The sequence below is a fragment of the Apteryx rowi genome, unplaced genomic scaffold, assembly GCF_003343035.1.
Source record: "Apteryx rowi isolate R43461 unplaced genomic scaffold, aptRow1 scaffold_379, whole genome shotgun sequence".
Taxonomy (NCBI): Eukaryota; Metazoa; Chordata; class Aves; order Apterygiformes; family Apterygidae; genus Apteryx; species Apteryx rowi.
The window spans coordinates 93,016-103,795 of NW_020450296.1; the positions used below are offsets into that span (position 1 = coordinate 93,016).

Below are 10,780 nucleotides of genomic sequence, written 5' to 3' on the forward strand. Positions count from 1 at the left end.
CCCCGCAGTGAGAAGCGGTGCGATAAATAACCAAAAAAACAAACCTTTAATGACGCTGCTCGGGGACTCGTTACACCAACGCAAGCTCGGCGGCCGGACCCCCCCCCTTCCCCCCCAGCAAGGGTCCCAACACCGGGGGCTCCGGCCCCGCCACCGTGGTGCAAAGCCTGCGAGCCCCGTTGCAGGGCCAAGTGAAGCCGGGGGCATGCAGGGGTGCGAGCAGGGGGGTGGCACGGCACGGGTAAYGCCGCGCCACCGCCGTCTGACAGCAATCGCCGAACACAACTTGCCCCCCCGGGGGCTGGAGCAGCACAGCAGGAATCAGTAAAACCGCGCGGGGTTGGAAGGCTTCACCTGCCACGTTACAGTAGGAAACGACGCTCTAGCCACTAAAGTAGACTGATAAAACACAATATGCCGTCCTCTTGGGATCCCCAGTGCAAACCTCCGCCCYGGTCAGCGCTTAACGGCTGACTCGCGTTCCTCGCCTTCATCGCTTCACAAAAGCGTCGATCGAGGCCGAAGAACACGAGGGAGGAAGCATAGTCCAAGTACAGCACAGAGAGAGAAGGAAAACAGACAGATCACTTACATTTTTGCCTTGCAAAGATAGTCCACTGCTTGTAAGAGTTAACCAGAACTAACAGTGCTATAAAGGAGGACTCCACACTTYTTTCAGACGGTCTAATCTACAGTTTCAGGTACTGTGCGTGCTTTAGCTGTTTTTCCTGGCTTGTTCAGCTTCGTGCATAATCACCTTCATTGTTTTTTTCACAGTCAGCCTCCGCTAGGTCGGTCTCTCCTAGTGCTGCTTAAAAGGTAAAGCTTTAAAATAAAAAAGTATGGTTGTGAAATTATAGRAACTGCCAGACTCGCTTGGCAAGCGCACTAACCGAAACTTTTAAATTCAGGTGTTGAGCTGAAGGTCTGTAAAGTTTGTTTTATTAGTTACCGGCACTTCTCTGGTTAAGAGAAAAATATTAAGCTTGAGTCTGTCTCCCTGAAGTTGCGGTGTCTGCCACTTCCCCTGATGCACACTGAGAACCTTCCTGTTGGTAAMCATCAAATGCTGATTCTTACTATTTTTTTTAATAGTGGTATTGCTACTGCCTCTGCACAAGACCAGGGCTACTACACACTCAGGATGCTTCCTAGCGATTTTGTGATGCTGCTATTCCACTTCATAATCTTTACAGCAGAATCAGCTATTATAGAATGAGCTGATTTAAAYAGAAGAGCCTTTCAAACAACAAAAAAATCCAACAGAAGAGCAGCTTGCAGAACACACTGCTTTAACAGCTCTGCCAGTGGCTCTGGCCATCATCTTACCTAATGCTGCAGAAAACAATTAAAAGCGGGATTAAAAAAGACACCCTTTGAAGACTCCTCTGCAACCCTATTTAAGAGGTGGTGCTGTGCTTTAAGACCAAGTTCTGCCCTTGAACACAAAAGTCGCTCTCTGACTTCAGCAGCAACTGTCTGTACTTATTCCACCGGCAACGGACACTGTGGCACGTCCAGTCTCTGCACAGGGGCTTAAAGGCAAGGGTCGTACCCAGTCCGAGGCGAAAAGGCAGCTGAGAGACTGGCAGCAGCCACAGTTTAGCAGGATCAACCCTATAACCACAAATCCCTTATTATGGCAGCGAGATGAGCAGAGGCGGTAACTTATCTGTCTCAGCTACACATGCCGCTTATTTGGAAGTGTCTCTCCCACCTGTTGGACACACAACTAACTGGGGTGAGCACCATGTGCGGGCTGGCATCACCAGATGCTAATCTCAAATACTGAGACGAGTCGAGCGAAGCCAAGCAATCCCTTTGCTCCTCCTCTTTGTAACTTGCCTGCGAGTTTTCATCTGGTAGGAAACACAACAGCTTAAGATTTTGATCCAGGGAGAGTGTGCAAAGAATTGTCCTTGCCCTTCCCAAACAGGATAAGCAGGATTTAAACTTGCACTGTATTAGCGAACCATTACTACTTATTCAATATGAACATGCCAGTCAGGTTGGAACTGGATCAGAAGCCAGGAGAAGCTTTTTTTCTTCCCCACCTCACATCCAGTTGTGGCTCAAATCACGTTCAGTTCCCAGCTTGGCTGCCAGCAGCACAGCGACCTGACGCTTCCCCCACACTCTGGACTTGTTTGTGTTTAAACCGACTGAAGGTGGGAAGCAGCAGCAGCCTCCGTCTCCCCTGAACATGCAGTATTGACACTCACATTGAACAAGGCCACAGAACCACTCAGTCCCCCAGAAATCAGAGTAAGCTTCCCTGAAATAAAATAAAAAATAATTAAATAACAACAGATTAAAAACATAGGTTAGGTGTCGAAATCGCCATCAACTAATTACAGACAGCCAACACAATTCTTAACTTGCCTAACAGCTGGGTTTGCTGTTTGAAGGATGAGAGATAGGAAACATTTTCCAAGAATATACAAAAAAAGGTATGTACAGAGCTATTCCAAAGGCAGTAAATAAGGTCTTAAATGGCTCCAGGTTACTGTCTTCTCACATCTTCTAGAAATAAAAGTGGATGACTGGGAAAATTTACTTGCCTAGACTATTTTTCCACCTTCGCACAGTACAATTGCAATCAGCACACAACCCACCAGAGGGCTCTGCTGCAGTCTGTTAGATGGCCCTGCTTAGAAGTTTGGCAAACAGTAAAATAATTTAAAGAATAAACTGGCTTTTTCTCCAACTGGTAAGTCTTTAATTTAAAAAAAAAGGAGAATTAAGAGCTTGCCAGGATTCATTCACACACCTGGCTGCTCTTGAAGGAACTGTCACAGGCAAAGAGCATTGCCAAAGGTCACATTTTTGATGATTTTAACCAGAAACAGCAGCAGAGCATTGTATCGCAATCAGATCTAAAGAGGTGAATTGCTGTTGCTCTTGCTTCTGCCTTGTACTGTGAAACCTGCTCCCTGTTAGCTAGAGACAAAGGAGACTCCAGCTGCCTCTCCTCCTGAGCTTTCAACCGCGACGGTCCAAATCCAGAAGGTTCAAAAGAAGGTTTCTCTCCCACCAGCTGCCWCTACCAGTGTCTCGAATCTACCAGCTCTGGGCGGAGGCTGAGCTTCTTCAGAGTTTCGTATCCCACCACGATGACGATGGTGGAGGGAGTGGCTGAGATGATGCGGGCAGAGAGGCCTTTTGTCAGGCCCCAGGGACCCTCCTCTGCTATGAGCTGTTTGAAGGTGAGGATGATGGAGCTCTTGCCTTCCACCTGCAAAGCCAGAACAAAAGACATTCAGAGAACTGCTAGATTTCACACAGAGCCGCTCTGGGGTCCTGCTCCGGCAGAAGCCGCTATGGAGACTACAGATCAGTCAGTCCAATAGCCTTAACCCAGTGTCTGTGGGGGAAAAAGAAAAGGAAGAAGTCCTAAAGAGGCAGCCATAAGTGGGGTCTACCACTAGACCTGCCTCCTCCTTCCCTCCCACTGCCCCCACCTAGAAGCTGGTGGGCCAACACAGCAGCTCAAGTATCAGTAAAACTGATATTGTTGGAAGCACCTCTCCTTTTCTGAAGGATGCCACATCTGATGGGAAACCTCCCTGGAGCTGTCCAGGTAAGGTGAAGCTGGCCTTGCTACCTGAGCTGCCTCCTATTAACACCCAGCGCAAATTAAGCGGCGCGATATCTAGGACAAAACAACCCAGGAACAGAGAGAAGGGGAGCAGTTTACCTGAAGCCACAGATCAAAGGGCCGAGACCGAAGGCTGCAGGCTGAGCTCTTACCTGCACCCGAGCCCTGATGACATCCATGGGGTTGGTGAGCGTGGAAGCTGTAGCAGCCGCAAGCGGCCCTGATATAGCTTGCAGGAGGAGATGGGGACAGTCTTTAGGAGTCAAGCTAGAAAGCTGTTCTGGGAATGGGAGGGAGAGYAAAGTTATAGACAAGTGGCTGCTTACCATTTCCCCAACTCCACCTGCTAATTTAGCCTGATCTGCAAGGGGCAGAATCCCCGATTTATGGCCCGCTGCATCCTCCCACAGCACATCTGTGTGTTCTCCGAAAGTTAGCGAAATGCAGGGAGCAAGCCCCAAAATGCCCCCGGCAGCATAGTGCTCCACTCCCAGAGCCTTCGATCAGCTCAAATGCAAAAATCTCTTAGACCCGCTGGGCAAACAGAGCAGCAAGAGCTTGTATCTCCCCAAAACAGACCATGGAAACATTCACCCCTCCTTTGAAGGGCAGGGGGAAACTTTTAAACAAGACTATCTCAAGCTGCTTGCACAGATCCAGAAAGCCATCACCACCGCCTAGCAGGCTGCCCAGGTGATATCCGCATGATGTCCTGCTGGGGGACTTCTACGGAGGACAGTGCTTCGTATTGCTCCTAGCAGGGATTTCTTCATTCTGCTTTTGTTCTCTGGCAGACAGGATTTTAACCTGACTCACTGCCAGCAGTGTACTTTGAGCCTCGAGGCAGGTTTGATGACCCCTGCGTTGGCAGCCAAGGCCAGCACGCCGTCCAGGGACGGCAAAAGGAAAAGCCAGCGTGCGAGCGGCTGGAGAAGAGATGTGTTGACCACTCAGGCCTACATTTAGCATCATCTTGATCTCCATTGTGGAAGGCTAAGAAAGGGAGCAAACACCTAGCAAAAGCAAGCTGTAGTCTCTCCCTAACAACGCTCAATCACTTGCTCTTAGATGCTTGCTTTTTGAGTCTTCTTGCAATGAAAGTCTTACAGTCTAATACTGTGTTTTTGGTATTTTAAAAAATAAAAACACAAAACGCTTGCATATGAGGAAGAGGATTGAAAATATGAATGGAGCCGAGTTGGATAGTGAAGGAAGCAGCTCCAGCAAAGCTCAAACCAGGTGAACAACCCAAGCCGTTGTTGCCATTTAAATGCAGTGCTGACTGTAACCAGTTCTCCCTGTTGCTACCAGAACGTGCCTGCACTGAAAAGTGAACTGGGCACCTGAGACACCTGTATTTAAAAAAAACAGGTGACTTCCCGGATTTACCTTAAGCTTAGTACAGTGAAATCTAAGCCCATCATTATCACCACTTTTAGCTACATGGTTATTAAGCAAATATTGGTCTAAAAACCACACGCAAAGCTGCATGACAAATGAAATGGATTATCGGGGGGGGAAAAAAAAAAAAAAAAGAAAAGCATTAGCTGGCCAGTGTTTTTAGTATTTGGGAACAGCCTGAGCATTACTAGAGCTGAGCTAAGGAGAGAGAACATACTGTGAAGTACAGTTTCGTATCACAAGGCTTGGTGCCAGTTTTAAAGCTAAGGAAACTGAAGCGTGAGCTTAGGTAGACACGCAGCCACAGCTGACTTGGCACTCGTCTCTGCCTGTTGCTTTGTCCTGTTATGGGATTTCAGGCTCTAGAAGTCTTTTCGCTATATACAAGAACCCTGAGCCCACGTGAACAGAAACACGAATTAGACTTATTCAGTGGATTCAAAACTCTGCCCAGTACCAGACAACAGCCTTCCTCACTTCCATGCAGAAAGTGAGCATTATTCAGGATTAGCGGAAGGGAAAGCTAAAGCAGATGCATCAAGTCCCTTTTGCCCAAAGCCACCTAGTTTCAAGCCCTCTAGTGCTCAGACTCCTGTTCTTTAACACTGTATTTAGAACTATGCTGCTCTATCAGGCTTCCACCCAACCTCTGCAGAATTGTTTAAAGTGGACACATCTCTTAGGTTCTGCTCCAACCCCAAATCAAAGCAGGAAAGCAAACGTGCCGGGTCCATAGTTTCAGAGATGATCTCTGGGGCTTCTAGGTCTCCTGAGACAAGATCCACCCAAAGCCTCCTTTCACCTACCAGCATAGAAGTGGTAGAAGGGCCACCAAACTGCGCTGTTGGGAATATAGGTGAGCAGCGAGGCCACGTAGCCCCTGTAGAAGCCTCTAAAGCCATCGGCCTTGAAGATCTGTACAATGATGTCCTTGGTTTGGCCAAAGACCAACATCCGCTTGCCATCTTGGTTCTGCACCTTGAACCTGCCCATGCTTTCGCCCTTCCTCTGCATCATGAGGTGCTGGGAGACCACGTCGATGGGTACCGTGATGCTCTGGGCCACCAGGGAGGCTGAGCCGCCTGCCACCAGAGACTTCACAGCGTTGTTGTTGTTGTACCGTGACACGTACTTTCGAGTGAGCTCGTACGTCGTCACGTAGCACTGGCCAGAGATCAGGGTGAAAGTGTTGACCAAAAAGCCACGGTAGAGCCCAGCTGTCCCTTCTGTCCGCAGGATTTTCACAAAGGCATCAAAGGTCCCGTTGTAGAGGCTCTTGCCCTTCTGAACCTGCAACCGTGTCCGGATGAGTGTGAAAGGGTAAACGCTTACCCGGATCATCATAGTCATGCAAATCCCAAACACGTAGAACTTCCTCTTGTCCAGGTGCTCCCACTCGATGATGGGGATGTTGCGTTTGTCCTCCATGACTCCTGGAGTTGGGAAGGAGAGGTGGTATGCCCCAGATCCACCTCAAAAGTGCAGAGTGGACCCAGGCCCAGCCCACGTATCTTAAGTGCCCGGATTGGAAGTGCTGTCACCTGGAAAGAGAGAGACATTTTCAGAAGATGATTAAGCACCTAAGTTAGCTTAAACGGCCTACACCATCTAACTTTACTTATCTTGCCTGAAGTGGATAGGGAGCACTCGCATAAAACATTCTGCTGGCAGAGCGATGGGACTGTAATGTCCAGCAGAAGGGCCATAACACACGGCTGATGGCAGCAGTTTCTGAAGTCACCACAGCTATTTGTTAAACCCTGACAGCACTCCRTACACACAACAGTTCTCACCGTGCTTCAGGCTACTCTGCTGTAAAGCAAAGCTTGCCAGACTTCATAAAGCACTTTGAGATCTGCGGAGGAAGAGCACTGCTCCAACAGCGAGTACTACCTTTTAATGAACACGCAGGAATATGGACTGTCAACCAAAGCAGCTTCTCTCCAGTCATTCCGGGTTCGCGATGCTCCTAGATGTCAGAATGTCACCTTTCAGTTCCAGGCTCTGTACAAAGAAAGCAGTGACACGCTGTGAAGTCTCCATACAGGTTCTCAGATTCCCCGCACAAATCAGATGCGCTTTTCAGGGCATTTCAATTTCTCCCCTCCTGAAGCTGAAGGGCAATGCAAGCCTTGAGGAGGGGGAAGAAGGGGTAGTGAAAGCAGGAGCAAGAGCAAAGAGTTATGTAGAGTCTCCATGTTGGTGGCTGAGATCCTGAAAAGAAAGAGTTAAAAATCGCAGCTCAGCTGAGCAGAGCCTAACTGCACTTTTCAGCTAAGGCGAACAAAGTTCATCCTCACTACCATTACTGGATAATCCCCTCTGGTACGATAACACTCGCAAACCTGCCATCCTTCCAATTTTGGCAGCATTCAGAGGATCAGGAGCTGAGGGACTGCAAGGCAAGTTGAGGAGCCGAGGGGAACTCTTGCTGCAGGTCAAGCCAGGAGGTGCTCCCGGTTCAGCCTCCTCACCTGACACGTCACCGCTGCGTCTCCACCCCACAAGCAACTGAGTCCCAGCAGTCACCGCCAAGTGCTTCCCCAGAACAAGGCTCAGTGCCTCCATCCATCTCCCTTTGGGTATTGTCTGCTCTAAATTGCTGTGTATCTAACCAGGCTTGGACCAAGCCTAGCTCCTTGCAGGGCCAGGCATATATAAACAAAAAGAAAAGACTGTTTCAAAGATCAACCCAGCATAAAATGTGATTATTTCACTGACCACTGAGACTCTCTTTCTATGTCAAAAAAAAGCCTACAGGTCTTCTGGAATAACAGACTGCTAAATTACTACAACAGGCCTGAACGCAGTCGCATCAAGGCTTCGGTAAAGGGTTCTTTGAAGTCTTATGTACAGGCACAAGCTGAAAACACATAAAGTTATTGAGAACAGAGTAATACTAAGTAACTCTATTTGCAAATGCAGAAACTGGAACGAGTGTGCCACAGATCCGGAGATGGACGCTTCACTTTAAATCTGTATTTTCACTCAGTCTAGATTATTCAACATGAGATGAAGTCAACACCCTACACCAACTTTGGTGCTGTTTTACACTGTCAGAGTAACGCAGAAAGGCCTTAGCATAAATACACCTCCGAATTGCAGGCTTCATGAACAGAGCTTAAACAGCGAAGACTCAACTGGTTAGAGATGCACTAAGAAAACCACTGGCAATTATTTACCTCTGGCACAGAGAAGATTTTAAGATTATGAAATTATGGTGTATGTGTGTGGGGAGGTTATTAACAAAGCATTTCCATGCCCATCTGCCAACAAAATATTTACTTAACCTCTGCAAACAGTGTTACAGGTTGCCACAGCTCCTGTTGATGGACAGTGAAGTTAAAAATACTCAAAGGGCACCCAGGTCCGCAGGAGCAGGGCAGGAGGGGGGGGACACCCTATTTTACCTAGTACAAAGAGAACTGCAATTCATAGTTACAGTCAGTTGACCTGACAGATGACRCATAACAAAGCTAATGGTCTGTCTAAACAAAAGTTGTATGGCTTTAATTATAATTAACGCATTACCGCTTCACGAATACAGGCATAATTAGACAGCATAAAGCTTCCTGTGCAGGAATTATCTGCCCACAGCACCTATAAAAACATTATTCCATTCATGCTATGAGTCCCACTAGCTTAATATTTTATAAAAAATAAATGTAAAGTCTAGCCAGTGCAATTTCCTCGTGAAACCTGAGGGTTTATTCTACACTCCAAATTCCTCTGCCACCCCAAAACTGAACCATACATGTCCAGAGCGCTGCACCTAGAAGGTGAGGTGTCCCCACTAGGAAAAATCCTCATGGTTTAGTGTAGGAAGAAAAGAATGTATATATCAAGGATACTTCTTTATTAGTAATTTTACGTACTGTAGAGCTTTGTTTTTAGAATTTAAGCCATAACCTCCTTGGGGGAATAATTGTACTTTCCTTGGACTTTTATTAATAACTACCTTCATTCAGGATCTAAATTAGACAGAATGTCATTTTAATCCCATGGCCCACAAGCAATTGAAGCAGTAAATTCATCCTGGAGGGAGGTTTGGAGGGAAGGAGAACCTCACCTCACTAGGGATGTTCTGATTTGATCACCACAGGCAAAATCCTTGCTCTGCTGAAGACGAGAGTTATGCTCGAAGCATTTATTCTGCCAGAAATTAAATCTAGGGCCTTGCTCTGTCCAGTGATCCTGTGGCACCCAGTTTTGGCAATTCTGTGCTGATCTTTCCAGTAACTTTGGGGAGGCTGATGTAAAAGTAATTGCTAAGTCTCAAAAGAACAGACCTGCCCTCTGAAACATAATACAAGTACACCAGCCTCCTCCCCAGGTCATGGAGTTATTCTGCGCTCCAGCGCTTCAACTGCTTCAGCCTTAAACAGTACATTTAAATAAATCTGTATGAATGGTGACTTTTCACCATGAATAGAAAAGCATTTTTTGAATTTCTGCCTAGAATTTAAAGCAGAGGATTAACAAGCAGGCTGTACCTGCTGCTGCTCTGTCACTATGAAGCAGTAGCCTGTAGGTCGCACTGCAAACATCTTCTAAAYCCGGACTGCAACTTAGCATGAAACTCTCGCCCCCGCAATTTAACCCCCTTTTAATGCAGCCCCATCAATCCAGTCTCTGAACTCTTTCCGCTGCATCCGTATCTAAATATGAATCTTTGGCAAATAAAGACAGGGCCTTTGTGTACCCCCAGCCAAGGATGCTTCCCGCTCAGCATACTAATGCCTTAGCACGAAGGCCTGGGAACCATCCAGAAATGGGCCGGGAAAACGCCTTTCCAAGCTCCGAGCGCTATACGCTGTTGCCTGTGGAGATTCCCTCAAGTGGGAAAGCATGAGATCAAACAAATCCACTACAAGTCTCTTAAAATTTACTTCTTTTGTCTGTGGCATGCTATGCAGAACCTGGTCTAACTAGACACCTCAGTTTTCAAAGTCTTTACTATCGCGCTCCTTGTATCCATTTCTATCCCAGGGTAAATTTAAGAACGGCTGCACAAACACTGAAGATTTGCAGCTCCTTGATGAAGCACCTCTCTGTAAACGATACGACAGAGACGCTTGAAGGCCAGCGCTTCCAAACGCACCCACAACCCTCCGCCGAACTCCCCCCACCTCCTTTGCGAAGGACGCGTGTGCCCAGGAGCCTCGCACGAAAGCCGTCGGTACACAAGTTGGGCCAGCCAAAAACCTGATGCACCCGGGAGTCACCGAACACGTGCAAATTTTGGCACAGGACCTGCTCAAGGTCACTGAGCTGTTAGCAGCTGAGCGAACAAGAACCCTCCCGTCCCGCTGTTTCCAGCGCCGCTGCTATTTGGTGTCTCGGGCTAGTCCCCCCCCTCTCCCGCAGTCCCAGACTCTGCCGCCCCCGAGACGCTTCCGTCCCCCTCCCTGCCGGCCGCCTGCCTCCCAAACTCGCTGCCGGCAGGGCGCCAGCCACTCCAGCCAGGCTGGTGTTGGAGCAAGCGGCCCCCTTCCCCTGCCTCCCAACCCCAAACCGTCTCCCCGCTTCTTTTCCAGTGGTAGAACCTGCCCCTTCCGCTTGGGTCTCGCTCCAGCTTCCCCGCACAAAAYGCGCCCAAAAACGCACCCAGGTCCCCCCCCGCCGCTTGCTTGCGGCAGCCTCACGCTGACCCCGGCCGACTCCATCCCCAAATCCTCTCGGGGGCCAGGGCCCTGCCCGCTACGCCACCCCCAGCCTCCCCGAACTGAACCGGGGCCGTACCCTGCCCCACAGCCTCCTCCCCCATCCCACCCCACAGAC

At 48.6% G+C, this 10,780-nt stretch overlaps 1 protein-coding gene across 5 annotated transcripts; it reads right to left on the reverse strand.

Moving 5' to 3' along the window:
• Positions 1-25: 25 nt before the first annotated feature.
• Positions 26-10,351, reverse strand: SLC25A44 (solute carrier family 25 member 44). Of its 5 annotated transcripts, none has more exons than XR_003254841.1 (5): positions 6,893-10,351; positions 5,806-6,540; positions 3,751-3,878; positions 2,771-3,235; positions 26-2,275 (listed from the first exon to the last, which is right to left on the reverse strand). XR_003254841.1 is itself a non-coding variant. In XM_026073837.1 (5 exons), exons 3-5 carry the CDS (start codon positions 6,425-6,427, stop codon positions 3,044-3,046), a joined length of 942 nt encoding a protein of 313 aa, XP_025929622.1. In that variant the 5' UTR covers positions 6,428-6,540; positions 6,893-7,003; positions 7,474-10,351; the 3' UTR covers positions 1,541-3,043. The 5 variants fall into 5 exon arrangements, 2 of the variants coding, with proteins under 2 accessions (XP_025929622.1, XP_025929621.1); XR_003254843.1 differs by having other exon boundaries at positions 26-496; positions 1,718-3,235; XR_003254842.1 differs by having other exon boundaries at positions 26-496; positions 646-3,235.
• Between the last annotated feature and the right edge of the window lie 429 nt (positions 10,352-10,780).

Bases quoted from the DNA above. Each gene is read 5' to 3' on its own strand.
- SLC25A44 (XM_026073837.1), bottom strand. From the start codon at position 6,427: ATGGAGGACAAACGCAACATCCCCATCATCGAGTGGGAGCACCTGGAC. The intron at 3,879-5,805 runs GTAGGTGAAAGG...TCCCATTCCCAG, and splicing joins CTTCTACCACTTCTATGCTG to AACAGCTTTCTAGCTTGACT. The intron at 3,236-3,750 runs GTAAGAGCTCAG...CTGGCTTTGCAG, and splicing joins TCATCAGGGCTCGGGTGCAG to GTGGAAGGCAAGAGCTCCAT.